The following is a 16,702-nucleotide window of genomic DNA, read 5'->3' on the forward strand; positions in this document are numbered from 1 at the left end:
ACTTTTATCAGACAAATCACAAAAACAATCAATCGATAACAGCATTATAATCACATTGTTGACTCCCTCCAGCTTCACTGAGATGCAACATTTGCCAACCTTTCCCCATTCATTTTATTTTATTTCACTTTAATTGTTTTGTTATGTTTTTTGCTACTAGTCAGACTAAGTAGGCAATTTTCAGGCAAAACTTGGGGCTCTTCCAATTAGCATTTGCCATTAAATGAGATTCATTGACTCATTCATGAATTGATTCATTTAAAACAATAATCAACAGATTGATCAACAATGACGGTGATCAGTAGTTGCAGCCCTCGTGGCAGGACTTTCTCACTGTAATGAAACACGTTGTTAATCAATGCAAAGACTCTAACAAAGACTTTGTGTCTTTTACTTATTTAACGTCCTATCAACACACATCAAGTGTGACAAAACCAGAAGCAGTCACACTAATTTTTGTGAAATGTTCCCCTAGGAAACTAAACTAAGGCAAGACTAGCTGTGTGTGGCTGATTTATTAGTAATTCCTCAAACAGTGATGGGCCTGACGCTGATGAAATTGTTAGAAATAAATCATCAGTGATCATGTTAAATGTTCAGTAGCTCAAGAAATGCATCCCACTGCTTCTGACTGACAGTGGGACTGATATGCTGCTGGCTGGCAGTAGCCTCGTGGTGAGCTTATGAAAGCTGGAGACCAGAATGTTGTTGGTCCAGATTCCTGAACAAAACAGGACAGATGTTAACAAAAGTTACGTTTGGCGGCACGGGGAAGGGCCTCTCTGTGTGGAGTCTGCATGTTCTCCCTGTGTTCGTGTGGGTGTCCTCCAGGTGCTCCCATTTCCCCCACCATCAAAAAAGGTTAATAATGTCTAATGTTAGGTCCATTCTGCTGCCAGTGCCCTGAACCAAGGCACTGCCTCAGGACTGGAGCTGCTTCTTATACTTACGATGGCTCAAATGCAGAAAAAGATTTTCCCTACTGGGATTAATAAAGGATAACTTAACTTAAAGCTAAGTTAAAATATAAAAATGATGATGGTAGAAATGAGTGGAAAGCGTAATAGGCTCCGGCATAATAGGATTTCATTCCGCCGTGACATTTAAACTGCCCTCACGGTATTAGTAGACAGATTAAATCAGACATTAAGAGCGGAAAAAAAAACCATGATATTTGTGGTATGTGTTTATGTATTTATTATAGATAGACAAATTAACAGAGCACATAGAGGAGATAGATGGATAGATAGGACGTTTTTCCATTACATGTATCAGCTCTATTCGCCTCTGCTCACTTTTAACTAGTTTTTCCTCCCTTCTCTAATAGAGTCCCACACAACTGTTTGTATATTTTTTTATTTTTTTATTTTTTTATTTATTGAATAGATTGCTGTTTTTTTTTTTTTGTTTTGTTTTTTTTTGTTTTACTTGGATAGATTATTAATTATGACACAATTTTCATGAGTCTGTCATGAGTATTCCCTGGTTGTAAGCAGCAACCAGGGCTTCACTGTTCAATTTCTCTCTGACCGATCAGTGGTCTGCAGCATTTCACATCACATTTTAGTATCAGCTCACCTCACCTGGAACCATGACTGAGGTGGTTCCAAATTAGTATCCACAACCATACGCTCTCTCAAACTTTTGCCCAATGGAAAACCAAAAAAAAAGAAAGAGTCGAGGCAAGCGGAGCCGATACCATGTAATGGAAAAGCACCAATAGATATATCTTGAAATGGCTCTTGACACGTTGGCTAAACTCGGAGTGACCGCAGCCCATTTATCAGGCCCCTCTCTGCTCAGCGTGGCTTCATCGGCTCCCAGCTGTCTGAGAGGCAAAAACCTCCATTGTGGTCAGACAGTGAGCAATGGGTCCGGAGGCAATGGCGGCATTTCAGCAATAAACAAAACCATTTTTTTTTTTTGCCTCTATCAATTAGTGCCATCAACACCCCTTTCCAAAACCCCCTGCTAGATCCCTGTTGGAAGATAATGACTTGAAATGTTTGATCAGTCTGTGTTCATATCACAGCAGCTTCAAATGTGCTGTTTGATTGCACTTAGCATGCCAGATACAAAGCAGGATTAATGCAATGGTTTAGTCGAGCAAACAGAAGGCAAATAGATTGACTGTGATTTGCTGCGTTACACAGTTTGCTACTAAAAGCACAGCAACGCCACTTTCATGTCTGTCAGCCTGGTTTCCTCCACAAGGTTAAAGGAGGATAACCAGGGTCACCGATTGTATCCATTCCTTGTCTCGTTTTTTGAGAGAAAATACATTTGAAAAGCATAACTCAACATTTAAAAAATGCCACAGTGCACTTGAAAATACTTGGATTTTTATGTGTTTAAAAAACTGTTACACGGCTAAATGATTTGTTTTTGTCATTCATCTTTAATTATGACTAAATATTAAATGTCATACTTTTTTTGGAACAACCCTGTTATATAACAGTTTACAAAATTCTTATCACACCTTCATCATCAGGATCATCAGATGCTGATATCAAAGTGAAATCACACCAGTTTGTTATGAGTGTTGCAGATACTGTATGGCAGTAAGGAAAATACTTTGTTTTGCTTTGTTTTGTTTTGGGTCCGTTTACTTTGTCTCAGCTCTATTTCATGTTATATGTTGGCCATTTCTTTTGTTTTTGTTTTATTACAAAAAGCATGGTGCCAGCTATTGAAATGAATTATCCAAATTTCATCTACCCACTGCAAAAGATAAATCAAAGAAGCACCAGCAAATTCTCATTTTGTACAATATATGTGCAAATAAAACATGCACCCATAGAATCCAACACAAATATATTATTTTTGCTGAATAGTTAGAATTAAATGCTTGGCTCAACAATTCCCTGCTGTTTGAAAAAACCTACAGAAAGGGAAGAAAAACTTCTCAATACATAATGTACAAGACAACACTGTGTTGAATGATTTATGATGCCTTTTGATTGACAAGGCCACCTGTCAGTGGTGTATTGCAACTGATGGAATTCCCAAATGAATTACATCCTATCAGCGGCCAAAGGTCATCGCATTTTGAATTGCATGTCTAACGTCTGCACGGAGGTCGTTGCATGCACTGACCATTAATATGAAGGCGCAGAGACATGAAGATCACTGAACAACAAAAAGACACGGGAAACTAAATTATTAAATTCAGTTAATACATTTGTAAATTATTTTATTTCGACTAATATTTTAAAGGACCACCCTTGTGCATGGCCATGGCAAGAAATGCCCTGTTGATTCTCTAATACTCAGTGGAGGAAAATGGTGAAAAAGGGTGAAAAGGGTAAAAATCCAAGACAAAACTCTCTAGTAGAATGTGGGATGTTGGTGAAGATACACAGAAACAAAGATAGAGGGAGAGAAAGTTGTATTTAAAGTCCACCTCCACTCAAAAAGGTGTTTTTCTTATGTTTATGTTCCCTAAAATGGGTGACCTTGACTATACTGACTTGTAGCTGTGGAAAGTTTGTCACTAGAGGTGTTTCCACAATCCTCTGCCGAAGGTGGAGGTGTGTGTGTGTGTGCACGCCCATAAAACCTGAGATTCAGACCAGACATACCTTGGGCCAGCTGGATTTGCTACGTCACAAATCCCACAGCCAATCCTGTCAGCTGATGCGGTGTTGATCTGCATATCATTAGCAGCCACTCGTCGCTGTCAGTGTACACAGAGCTGACCCACATCAGTGTTTAATTTTCCATGGATCAGCCAGATCAACTAGAAATGGCTGTTTCACATGAACATTATCAGTGTAACTACAAGATTTGCTGATTTTTTTTTTTCATGGTTAGATTTTGAAATACGGCGTGATTGTCATGACTGTCGCACACTACACTTCCCCACTCTGAACACAGCTCTGGTTACAAGCGGTTGTGCCAGCAGGCAGGGGGTGAGCAGAGGCTATTTGCATATTCATAGATCTGCGCATTTTTAATGAGGGAAAGATTTACGGTTACATTAACTAGTTTTAAGGTAGTAGGGGATGTTTTTTCATGGAAAGAACTTATAAATATGTAACATCGATGATCAGAGATTTTTTAGCGACTTAATGAATAGCTGGAGGGGGACTTTAATACTTTTTTCATTTAAGTTTAGCAAATAACTGGCTTAAATAGCCTAGAGACTATTTGGGACTGTCAGCCAATTTTCTCATTGCAGGATCCCAACTTTGTCACTTGCATCACTTGGGCTACACTGTGTGTGCGTGTGTGTGTGTGTGTGTGTGTGTGTGTGTGTGTGTGTGTGTGTGTGTGTATGTGTGTGTATGCATGCACATGCATGTGCCTGTGGGAACTAGCAAGACGTTATCTAGTCTAGCAAGAGAGAGGAGAAGCCCAGATAGACACAGAGACAGAGGGAGAGTGAATGTAATCGAAAAACAAAGAATGAGACCGCGGACCAATAAAACTACCCAAGCACCAATAGTTTAAATCAATAGACAAACAGAACCCACTGCCTATTTCACCTTTATTGGATCTGTCTGTGTGGATATGAGACCTCGGAGTCGGGGAGAGGGTGGGGAACATCCAAACGGCAATCCAATGACTACAAAGGTTTCAGTATTGAGCCTTCTCAGGGTACAACAGAGCTATTGAAGAATCTGCTCTTTTTTCCTGCTCCAGTACTCTTCTGTATTTACTCTTCATATATCATGATGTAGCCTTATGCATAATGAAAGCCATAAGCCTACAAAGATACATAAAAGTAACACATCTAAGGTTCAATGTGAGGGTAAGCACAACCGTATCAGCTGCCTCTTATGCATTGTATTTGCTACATCTCAGAAGTGTTATATCAAGAGGCTTTTCAAACCCAAATACCTAAACACCTACATAGCTCTCACACTGCTTGCCAATATAGACTTGAGGCTTATAATGCGTCAGGTCGGCCTCTTCGACCCCACAGTTCTTCTACCTTCCTGAGAGGATTCTATAACTACTGCATCATTATAGAGTGTATAAATATACTAACTAATCACTAGCCAGCCACAAGGAAGAAAAGGATTGTCCCTGCAGCATTGTTTGTCTGTTGCCCAGCCTACAACCTGCTCCTTTCAGCGCCCCCACAACAATCTCATTGACTGGGAGATCAATAGTCCTCCATAGAGAACAGCCCAGACTGAAGCTATGCCACCTCTCCCTGGATGCTTCCTCGGACCACAGGGTGGGCATCCGTGACAAAGGAATGTCATCTTCTCCGGGAAGTATGAGGGATGATTAATGCCAGAGAGAGAAGGATGAGGAGGGAATGGAAGAGAAACATCAACAGCACCACCTCTATTGTGAGTGGATTCAATAGGACACGCGCTTCCCGTCAAACATTTTAAATTTCCGTTGAGCAGATGTTGATATGAACAAGTTTGGCCATTCGATTTGATTCTGCTGCCTAACATCACAGAATGAGAAACTACTACTGGTCTAATCTGATTTTCTTTTGGCTATCAGCACAGCAGAATAAACCAAAAACACACTGTAGACCAGAGTCAGATCTCATTGTGTTGTAATCAGTGGGGAAAAAAAAGGAAAACATAGCTTTCCACTGCAGATAACAAATACACCAAGGCCACAAGTAATGTTTCAAAGCTTTTTTGTGTAATTTTGAGAAACGTAACTATTGGGATACACCTTTCTTTCAGATATGTACAACATCTGTTGCTATGGTAACAGTGCTAGGTATGGCTTACAGTTATGTCTATGGGGTAGGCAAAATAGGAGGAAGGCTGCATGTGAGAGTTAATGCCCACAACCGCATGCTGTGCCAGCTTTTTACTATTTTCTGATCGATCTTCTAAAACATAGGCTACAGGTCTTTGATTCTGGCCCTGACATTTATGTTTTTTACATCTGTATGTAGTTTTCACTCTTCATTTCACTTGCTGCCACTGTATCATTCCAAAATGACATTTGCATAAAAAACATCTTAAGATACAGAAAACAGCAAAGGACACATCGTTTGTGTCCTCCAAATTCTTTTAAAATAGGGCAGCATATCTAGGACGGCCTTGTTGAGCAACTGTGATGTATACAAATTTAAAATGCGACCTTTGAAGGAGCCCATTTCTGAACTGGGACCCAGCTCTCATTTGAGTTTACCTGAGTCCAGAGGGGTATCCCAGACAGCAGGTTCAACAAACTAACAAAAACCCAGAACTCAGGGATAGTTAAACCAGACCTGGCTTGCTCAGGGTTAGCAGTCCAAGAACAGCTGATGATAATGAGTTCAGTCAACTCTGATCTGGCTGGACCTAAATGAGACTTGTTCCTGGTGAATTTGAAAAACACCATTAATGGGGCGCAGATAAAAGGATTAACCAGGGCAGCTGACAACAAGAAAACCAGAGCCTCTTGAACTGTAACTTTGAAATATAAGCATTGACTATCCTAATAAAAAAAGTAAGAGCAGTCACTGCAAAAAAAGTGAGTTTTCAGAAGATTTGTTTCAACCATTATTATATTATTTATCATTTTCAGTTGAAATCAGCCTAGTAAAAAACATACTTGGCGGCACTTTGAAATACAACAACATAGTTCAAGCTGGTTGGATACTTTGATTCTGTTTGATTCAGTGTAACTGGGCCGGTGGTGCGGCCGAGGGTGGAGGGTGGAGAGGGTGGGGGTTGAGGGGTGCGTAATTTAATACAGTGCACAGGATTAGCCAAATTTATGCTTGACTGTATGTATCAAACACTCTCAACTCTCCTTTTGGGCAGAGTGGAGAAAATGAGGAATAATATGTAGACTATTTTAATATGTAAGGTGATGCTAATCAAACTAGTATAAAATATTGAAGATATCCATTTTAACACAGAGGTAAACCTATTGTCTCATTGGAAACGCCAATGAGAGAAACCAGAGAGTTGTCACTTTGCTGGATCACATAAAACATCACAGGAATGCAGGATTTATGGGTATTAGCAATCAGCAAAGCACGACTGATGCACAAGATGTTTGTCTGAAGTCGTAAGCTACTCCATATTTGTGGCATATTTACCCTCTCCAGGTTATTGTTTAAGTCAAACCTGCATATTTTACAACGTATGCATTCCTTATTTGAAAAGGTTTTTAATGTAGCCATCTCATGCAGGCTACACTTGCTTCCATCTTTTATTTTATTCCTACTTCTTATTCCGTCTCAAGGTGGCTCCAGCACTAGCAGGCTGGAAATCGTTTCAGTGATTATATGCCTTCTCCTCCTCATGTTTCTCTGTGGCATTAATCACCCCTCATAGCCTGAGGCATAAAATAACAGCGCCAAAAAATGTGTGATGGAATTTCTTACAAGAGAAGTTAGAACAGAAATAAATCTAGTGAATTTATAGCACCTATATACTTTTACCTCCATGCAGTTCAACAACAGGGGCATCAATTCTAAACTCAGTCAGTTATCTTTTGTCACCAAAACGTCAGCTGGGAATTAAGAGAAGCAGTGAGTGATGACTGACAAGATATCATTACACATCACATTAGGTTCTTGTAACCGAATCACAAAAGGAAAGGAGGTAAACTTGGTGTCATTATATATATATGATTTCTACTTATTTTTGTATGCTACGATCTACAGGATCAAATTTGGGATCTGTTAGAATAAGGTGCTACATGTGCAAAACCTCGCCAACAACTTACTTGAATTTTCCTTGGCAGTGCTGGCATTGATCCCCGACCCATCCGTGGTCACAGACGCAGGTTCCGTTCATGCACTTCCCCGAGTAGCAGTTTTTATCGCACGACTTGGAAACCGTGGCTTCCGTGTGGAGCACGAGATGGAGCATCACAAATATTCCAAGATATGTTTTCATGACGTCCCGGGCGCCCCTCTTAGGAGACTTTGTCCAAGTGCACAGATGCACCCCCCCATCATCATCCATTATGGAAACTGGGTGCCTGGAAGGAGCCGCAGCCGTGAATGAGAAATTACAACTGTCACCTTATACCGCGATGTGATCTGCTGTCATCAGGAGCGGCGTGGTGAAGTAGTGCGGTCCTACCTGTGACGCCTCAGAGGAGAGAGGAAAACAGCAATCACGCACTGTCAGATCATGCCTCGTAGGCTTCGCACAGGCAATGGGACGGGACAAAAGGCTGAAATACAACTTTATGGATTCGGTTCAGACGTGGAAAACAGTGAAAACGCATGTCCGAGCAGAGACGAAACCATAATTTCTCAGCAACAAAGAAATAATAATAATAATAAAAAAAAAAAAAAAAACAGTGTGTTGTCGCGGCGCGTCCCGCAAAGACTTCCAAATAACTTACAGTCAAGTCAAGGCGATGTAAACACACGGTCGTAATCAGGATAATACTAGTTCAACGTGAACGGACGGGAGACTGGAAATCCAAATAAACAGCTCGCAGAGGGCCGTGCGCCGTGCGCCCGTCTCCTGCTGTGCGTATTCCCAAACAAAGACGCGTCATCTGCCGAGTTTTGTTGTCAGGAGATGCGACAGGAGCTGAGACAACGCAGCCTCTCAGGAGCGATGCCTCCCTCTGCTCTCTCTCTCTCTCTCCCTCTGCTCTCCACAGCTGGTTCCTGACGGGGAAACTCCTGCACAAAGCCCCGAGCATGAGCAGTAGCGACGCGCGGTTAAAGGGACAGTTCCCCGATGCAAGTTCAGACAGGCAGAGGTATGGGGTGTCAGTCGTGTCACAGAGAAGGGGGTGGAGGAGACATTCACAGCTCATACATTCTGCTTGCATGTGGATGAATCCAGCACCCATTCTTGTGTTTTATTATTATTTTTTAAACCACGTTTTTTCCCCATCTGGACTTCATTACAGACAATGGTGTTTAGGGACATTGGGAGGTGGAGTAATATTCCATGAAAAAAAACTCAATCTCAAAAAAATTTCCAGATCAAAGTCATGAATTTACAAAATTTTATGAGACAAAATCACAAATATGAGAAAAAAATCTAATTCTGAGATGATAAAAAAAAATCACAAATTTGCAAGAAAAAAACGCACAAACTCTGAGATTAAAGCTGTAAATTTTTGAGAAAAACCTTAAATTTTGGGGGGAAAAAACTCAAATTCTGAGATAAAGTCACACATTTATGAGTGTGGCACCCTGGACATTTTAGGGGTAAATGTTCATTGCAAAAGTTGCAATAAACATTTATGCTTTATGCTTTATGTCACTAACAACAAGGAGAAACTGACCTGAGGGCTGTACTACGAAGGAGGCTCAACATAGCCAGGCTTTGTGTTCACTATCAGGCTCAACACAACCTAAAGCTCCAGTCAAAGTTAAGTGGTATCACAACGGTGGTTCTCATCAAGGTTTGTTAAGTCCGGCTGTCAGCTTTGTGCTCTGTGCGCGTTCACATAAAAGGGGGCGTTTTGGCGTCATATGATTCTACTTCCACGAAAAATGGACCGTTCACGGGCTGCATATTTCACGCAAGAGGAGCAGCTTCTCCTCATGGAAAACTATGAAAATTTTTTAAATAAAATTAACGCTAAGAGCAACACTGTGGCCGCAAATAAGGTGAGAGAGGAGTGCTGGCGATTAATTTCAAAGGAAGTAGTTGGAGGTAGCCTAAAGCCTGAGGTAAAGTCAGGTGACTGAAGGTGTGTGTGGGTGAGTCTAGCAGTGTTGGACGGAGCAGGCGGTGGTTACCATGGTTACATGACAATTTTGACCACTATTTACACTGCTTAGAGCTACTTGTCAGTAGTTTCAGATAATTGTTTGTTACATTTGAAGTTTAACTAGAATTATGGAGCCATTTCTGTTGATGTTTGTTTGCTCCTTTTTTGTTAAATCTTTTTTTCTAAATGGGAATAAGTGGCGTTTGGAGTGCGTTTGAATCACCACGGGCTGCTCCCGTCCGATCATCACCTTCGGATGCCATGACATTCACCGTTATAATATAAACGGTTTCCTTTAAAAAAAAAAAAAGTAGGCTACTATAACAATGTCTGTGATGCAATGGAATATTTCTAACAAACGTGCAGTCTGTGCACCACTAATAGTATAGGCTACCTGTATTGTGCAGGTACGTATACTGTTAGCGCCACGCACACCGTGTTTGCCCTACTGTGAGCGCACAACTTCTATCTGTGGCATTCCTGACACTTGGCTCAACAAGTGAGCAAATGTAGCGTAGGTTCCCTCAGATGAAAATCTATACCGCTCATGGAGAATATCGTCAGAAAATGCCAGCGGATCCACGCAATCCCTAAATCCTCTTTGTCTCCGTAATGAGCCACGGACAGTCCTGGCTCCCAGGTCCACCGGATCATCAATGAATGGTGACGCCATCTCCAAAAGAGTTAAATGGTGAGATAGCGCTGGTTTTATAGCCGGATGGGGTTCAACTTAGCTCATAACCTGGTCGGGACCAGGTTATGAGTTAAGCATAAGTTACCATGGTGATCCAGCCGGGTTAAAAGAGAGCCACCTTCGTGATACAGGAAAGCCTGGCTTTAGACTCAGCATACCGCGCTAACCCACTAAACCTGCTTCGTAGTACACCCCTCTGATGTTGTGGTAGATAATATTTAGGCAATATTCGTTTTCGCCAGTAGGTGGCAGTAGCAGCTTTGCCAGGTTGTGGCTAGAGACGTCTCGGTAGAAGCCGGAAGTAGACTAGTCATAACAAAAACGGCTGTGAAGACAACAGCTACGAAAGCCATTACTAAAACTGTGTTTTTGATGTGATTGCAGAAGAATAAAATCATCTGGCACCTGGATGTCATGAATCTCTCATTCAGTGTGTAACATGAGGAAAAAAGTTCTATGGGACTTAGCAAGAAGGAAAGGAAATACTCATGATGCTAGCCCAGAATCACAATATTCTCATCAGCATCTGGACTGTGAAGAGACATTGCCATGACGTGGGCCAATTCAGAAGAAAACAATATAGTGATTCTGGGCTAAAATCAGCAGGATTTCCTTGTTACTAAAGTTTTTTTCTCAGAATATTATAGTATATATCCCATATGATAAGGTGCCTAATGGATATGTAGCAGTATGGTTTATTCTGTTTTGGAAAGCTTAACACTGGAAGCAGTGACATTGCATCAGTTAAATGGGAAAAAATAGGAAATAAGTTTACTGAACAAACCCTCCAACTGATTTGGATGGCAAGACTGTAAACAGCAGGTGGGCACAACATATTGATTTTTCTTCCCTACATTAGGCTATTTTAAGGTTGTTGTTTGTTCCCTTCCTTCACTGCTCTTGTTTTTCTTTTACTGTCCCCTCTCTGGAAATGAAAAAAGCCTTTCTTGAGGTTTTACTTATCGTCCCACTATAAAATGCAATCGGCTGTAATACAATTTGATCATTTCACAAAGAAAATATTTTTTTAAACAAAACAGTGGTATTATTATCTGTATTTCATTTGTGGGATAAAGCAACTCCTAATATGTTTTCTGCTTCAGTAATTTAGACAACCCCTGATGAATAATATGCCAGGCTTATAGTCACTATAAATAAAAAAACATAATGATTAGACTGTAATGCTGTGTTTCAGCTCCTGTAACTGGTACTCCAAGCTATATAGCGCTGGGCTGGGTAAAGATTTGTGAAGAATGGTATTTTTCTGAATGAGAATGACATCTAAAGCTATCCTGCCACTAGAAATGGGGAATAAAAGTGAAAGTGCTAGTCTGTCACAGGGTGTGCACACAGACAGGTGGACCACCGCCGGAACTACCCCGAAGGAGAGAGTTCTTGAACTTTTACAGGGGCTAAAAAAGGGCCCTGCCTCGGGGTAGGGACTCTGAGCGGCCCCGAAAAAACGTACTCACGGCGCGATGTGGTGTCAACAGAAAGCAACAAAATAGCCAGACGCTAGCGTTAGCTTTAGCTAATGTTAGGCGTCCCTAGCAACATGGCCAACACTACCAAGCTAATGCTAACGTGCTAGCTAACGTTAGCTAACGCTAACAACACACTTTTTAGCCAGCATTTTTAGGGATTCTAACGTTAGCTGTAGGGAGCGTTAGCTAACGCTAACAACAGGCTTTTTAACCAGCATTTTAGGGACGCTAACGTTAGCTTTAGCGGACGTTAGCTAAAGCTAACAACACACTTTTTTAACAACACGCATTTTGATGCCCCGGTCATGGTTGCGCAACTGCACGGTAACTTTACAGGAACCTTCCTCCTACTCGGCTCCCTCAGTGGAGACACGGCAGGAGAGGGCCGAGCAAGAGGACGTTCCTGTAGCAGCTCCTTCCCCCCAAATACTACCAGGAACATTCTGGTGGAAACGGGCCTTATGCAGCCCAGTTTAAAACCAACAGTCCTTACTGGGGGAGACTTATATGCAACACAGGTGAAGGCTGGAGTGACACACAGGTGAAAAACTTGTAACAAACGGGAGAAGAACTACTGACAACGGACAGGTAGAAACACTACAAATACTCATTAGGAGAATGGAGACAGGTGTGTGTGTCTAACAAGCAGGCTCACAGCTGATTGGATGAGGAGTGGTGCAGGGGGGCGGGGCCAGAGACAGTTCAGAAAAGAATTCCTGTACTTGTATCACGTGGGTTTCACCGCTGCCCTGCCGCTTTAAGAGACTGGCCGCCGTCCTGAGCCACATATCTGCTGAACACTCTGACACCAAGATGACATTTTCAGACAAACAAATCAGGAGAAAATGAACTTTGCTGACATCACTTTCCAACTCGATAAACAACTGAGATAGAACTTGTGTTTCTTTGCTTAATAATACTAGTTATTTTTATTTAACTGTTTTTGGAGGGGAAAAAAGAGAATGTCATTACTTATATGAACTTGTACTGGGTTGATATCAGATGTCAAGATAGCAGCTAAAAAAAATCATGAACATTACATGTGTTATGTATCTTGTGTTGTATTGTTTTGACACGGACAAGCAATAGTCCATCAGTCCATCAAAAGTGGCGAGAGAGACAGGACAGTTTGTTTGTGCTGGAAATCCTTGAAAATGTTTGAATTTTAATTTTCAAGCCTTGAAAAGTGCTTGGATTTTGAAAAAAAAAATTTGAAACTTCTTGCATGCATTACTTTCATAGATTTATTTCTTGAATGCATTACTTTCACAGTAAATGTCTGAGTTGGGGCCACATTTTGAAACTTGAAACTTTGTTGTGTTTCCCTTTTAGTTTGTCTCCTTTCAGTGGAGTGGTTTCACTAAACATAGTTTCGGTTGTTTATAGCACAATAACATCTGATATTTTGTGTTGAAGAAGTGAAATAAACATTTTGAGTAGCCGTAAACAGCTGTAAGGTGCTGGAAAAGCTTGAAAATGCTTGAATAGTGCTTGGATTCAATTTGAGAAAAGGGGTAGGAACTCTGAGAAAGACAAAGCAAGAGTAAGAGAGAGCGAGAGAGCAGGGAGATCTGAGAGCCGACCAGCAACCCGGAAATTGTGACATAAATGGGCAGTGTGATGACAATTTGTGGTTTCTAGAGAGCCTATTTTAGGTATATGCTGTGGTTTATAGAATTGCAAAGAAAAAAAAAAAAGCAACAAAACAAGTCCAATGACAATTTTATTGCAATGAAGCCCAAACAAAAAAAAAAAAAAGGTCTTTTTCAGAGTCATGAAAAAAAAAATTATTTATCAATGGAAAACAGTGTCATAGGAACATTCTCACTCCATCATAGCCTCCAGCACAATGCACAATAATTAAATTGTAAATGAATTGTAAATAAAATATGTTTGAAACTGTGACTTCCAGGTCAAATGATGTGACCCAGAAGGACACAGGGGGCCATCCCAATAACAGCTTTGTTCACTTATGGTGACTCAAAACCACACCGCGCCTGGAATAAATCATCTTGTATCATTTCTGTCCACATTTCAACAATGGATTTTATGTTTTCCGAGAGTGGGTAAGTAGCTGTATTGTCACAATCCAATTTTGTGACTCAGTCAAACACAAACATATTGGATCTGGAGTATTTCTGAAGTCAGCACAAAGTCTGCTCCATCCCTCTCTGTCTCGCTGAAACACACACACACACACACACACACACACACACAGACAAAGATCAGAGAGAGTGTAACCACAGGAAATGGTGGAACTGCAGTAAAATGGTAATTTGTACTGGAACAATATTGCTCCAAGCTAATTTTGGTGACAGCCAAATATATAAGTGCGCTCACAAATTCCATTACAGCAAGTCCTAGGGAGGAGGGACTGGATCCATCGTGTCCTACTGTACACACACTCTTTTCCAGCCCAAAGCCTGAGCCTCATCACCAGCTGCAAGTGGTAAAGGATCTGAATGAAACAGTGATCAGTCTGCTCAGCAGTAAGAGTGAATAGATGGGTGAGATCAACAACGTGGCCCATCATGGCTTGATATGAAAAAGAATGTACTTCCATCAGCAAAACCAACCTCTTTTTTTGCTGACTCTGCGCTTTAGGATGCAGCTCCCCAGACTGATACAATTGTTATATTAGAATCAGACTTACTACACGGATCGGAGGCCTAGTTTCTGGAAGAGGAGGGAAAAAAAATCCCACTGATAGGTTTATCTCACTCTTTTGGCTTACGAAGACACAAAGATGTTCTTAGGCCTTAAAGGGGTGTTCTGGGGAAACAAAGCCAAGTTTTGAATCTGGCTTCCCTGTGGGCAAACTCCAACATCCAATAAGCCAAAAGAGGATAATTCTCAACTAAAAGATACATTTGGTCCTGGCACATCTCAGGCAGGATTATTCTGCTCCAGTGTCATGAAAGGAATCACAAGGCTTGAAATGAGAACATTCAAGGTGCACCACGCAATAAGCACTGAAGGTCGATTGAAATGAGGACCATAGACTCAAGTGGCAAAAAATCTGTTTATAAGCTCGTATGGCTCTCAGTAGCTGCATTTACATGGACAGTAATATTCCACTGATAATCAGAATAATAGCCCAGTCAGAATAAAAAAGCCTCATATCACCATCTCAGTCAGAAGCAACTAGCCTGATCAGAGGGAATTTTCAACTGGGTGGAAAGGGCTGGTGTAAACCTTTGATAATCCATTCAGTAAGAAAATATTAGCACCCAGTAACCATGCTTAATGTTATGGTTTCTCTCTGGTTGGAACCACAAGTTCTTCAAACAAGTGTTTGAAAAGATGAACAGAGCAACCATTGGCAAACATGATTTAGCCAATACTGTATATGTAACCACAGCTAGTGACTCTTTTTTTTTTTTTTTTTTTTTTTTTTTTGTCAATGCAATTAGTCCTCACTTCAATTGACCCCCAGTTTTGCGTAGTGCACCTTTAAATGTCACTGTTGTGTACCGGTGCAGAACCCTGCTGTGAGCTTGAACCTATAAGCAAAAAGATTCATCTTCATTAGCCAAATATAATTAGGAATGATTTTAAGTCAACCATGCTACACTCAGACGTCTCCGAGAGTGATCTCTATTGTACAATCAATTATATTCTTTATTTTCTTTTTCTTTTTTCCAAATCCATCTGCAACCACTAAAGATTATTGTTTTGTTAAAGCATGTTCAAAACAGCTTTGGTGCATAAATGTCTTCTTGCATTTTGCTTTGTTTCGTCTTGAGCTTTCCTCGGTATGGCGGCAGTGTTCAATTCTGAAACGCATTTAGCTTACCCAATAATTTAGTTTGACTCTTTTTTTTATTCTATTGCACTGAACTACAGCAGGTTGGCCGGCAGCCAGCCACTACTTGAGGAAACAGCTGGCTTATTGCAGGTCGAGCCTTTCTTTTGCACACCACCCCAGGGATACACAGCACAGTTTGTTGCACTACAGTATCTGCTGCTCTGCACGGTGCACCTTGGTGCTGACATACACTTCTTCCTTTGCCCCAATTTCTGAGCTCTTTTGCCAGCAACTACCATCTGCCTTGCCTCTAAATTAGGAGGAGTATTTATCAAATGTCTTGTGATAGGAATACTGATCTAGGCTCTGCTTTTCCGCACAAGTCAAGATGAATGACAAGGTCAAGGACAGGAAGATATGCGCTTTTCTTCCCCTTTGTATTCAATGTCATGTCAGTGGGTAAAGTAGGGTCAGCAAAAATGAATTCTTTGCCATAGTTTGATATCACTAAAGGATGATATTCTATATAATGAGACATTTTTTCTGAGAGAATAGCTATTCAGTTATCTTTAACCTTGCTCACACCTCTCAGATATCATTCTGAGGACCCAATATTTTCTCATTTTGGGTTCCTGGCTGGAGGTGTGAGTAGTTTAGTCCATAAATTCCTGGCTACTCATCCCTCATCAACACAAGCCTCTGCCTGCTCACCATGTATACAAATCCTCTGGTTTAAAGCTCCAAGGGAGAGAAAACAGTGGTATTAAATCTCACCAGTAGCCTGTGGGAAATTGGTTTGGCTTATTGTTATTCCTGCTGCTTGAGTTAAATCCTATTATGGATTGTTTTTAACCTCCCCCCAAGGACCGAAGCAGAAATATTGATTGGCTTACAAAAGGAACCCACTGTGAGGAAAATGAAAGAAAAAAAAAACTAATATTGATTTTTGACAGTTTGTTTGTAATTAAACGGTGGGATAACTATCTGTGACGGAGGAACTCGGATAAGCAAAGGATTATGGAGATATGCATGATGCGTACCAGGTACAAGCAATGTCATTGGTCAGGATCCAACTCATCATTTCTGCATGTCATCTGGTCTCTCCTCACATTATGGCCTTTCACTCTGCTCTGTGTGGCATTTAACAGAACAGATGTGCCATAAAAA

The 16,702-nt window shown here is 40.9% G+C and overlaps 1 protein-coding gene across 1 annotated transcript in view; it reads right to left on the reverse strand.

The window, feature by feature from the left end:
* The window catches only part of atrnl1a (attractin-like 1a), a 311,529-nt gene extending 303,483 nt beyond the window's left edge, over positions 1-8,046 (reverse strand). Inside the window, 2 exon segments of the mRNA XM_030071000.1 lie at positions 7,645-7,902; positions 8,007-8,046. Coding sequence (XP_029926860.1) covers positions 7,645-7,886 — 242 coding nt within the window. The 5' untranslated portion in view covers positions 7,887-7,902; positions 8,007-8,046.
* Between the last annotated feature and the right edge of the window lie 8,656 nt (positions 8,047-16,702).

This window comes from Myripristis murdjan, chromosome 15, assembly GCF_902150065.1.
Source record: "Myripristis murdjan chromosome 15, fMyrMur1.1, whole genome shotgun sequence".
Classification (NCBI taxonomy): domain Eukaryota; kingdom Metazoa; phylum Chordata; class Actinopteri; order Holocentriformes; family Holocentridae; genus Myripristis; species Myripristis murdjan.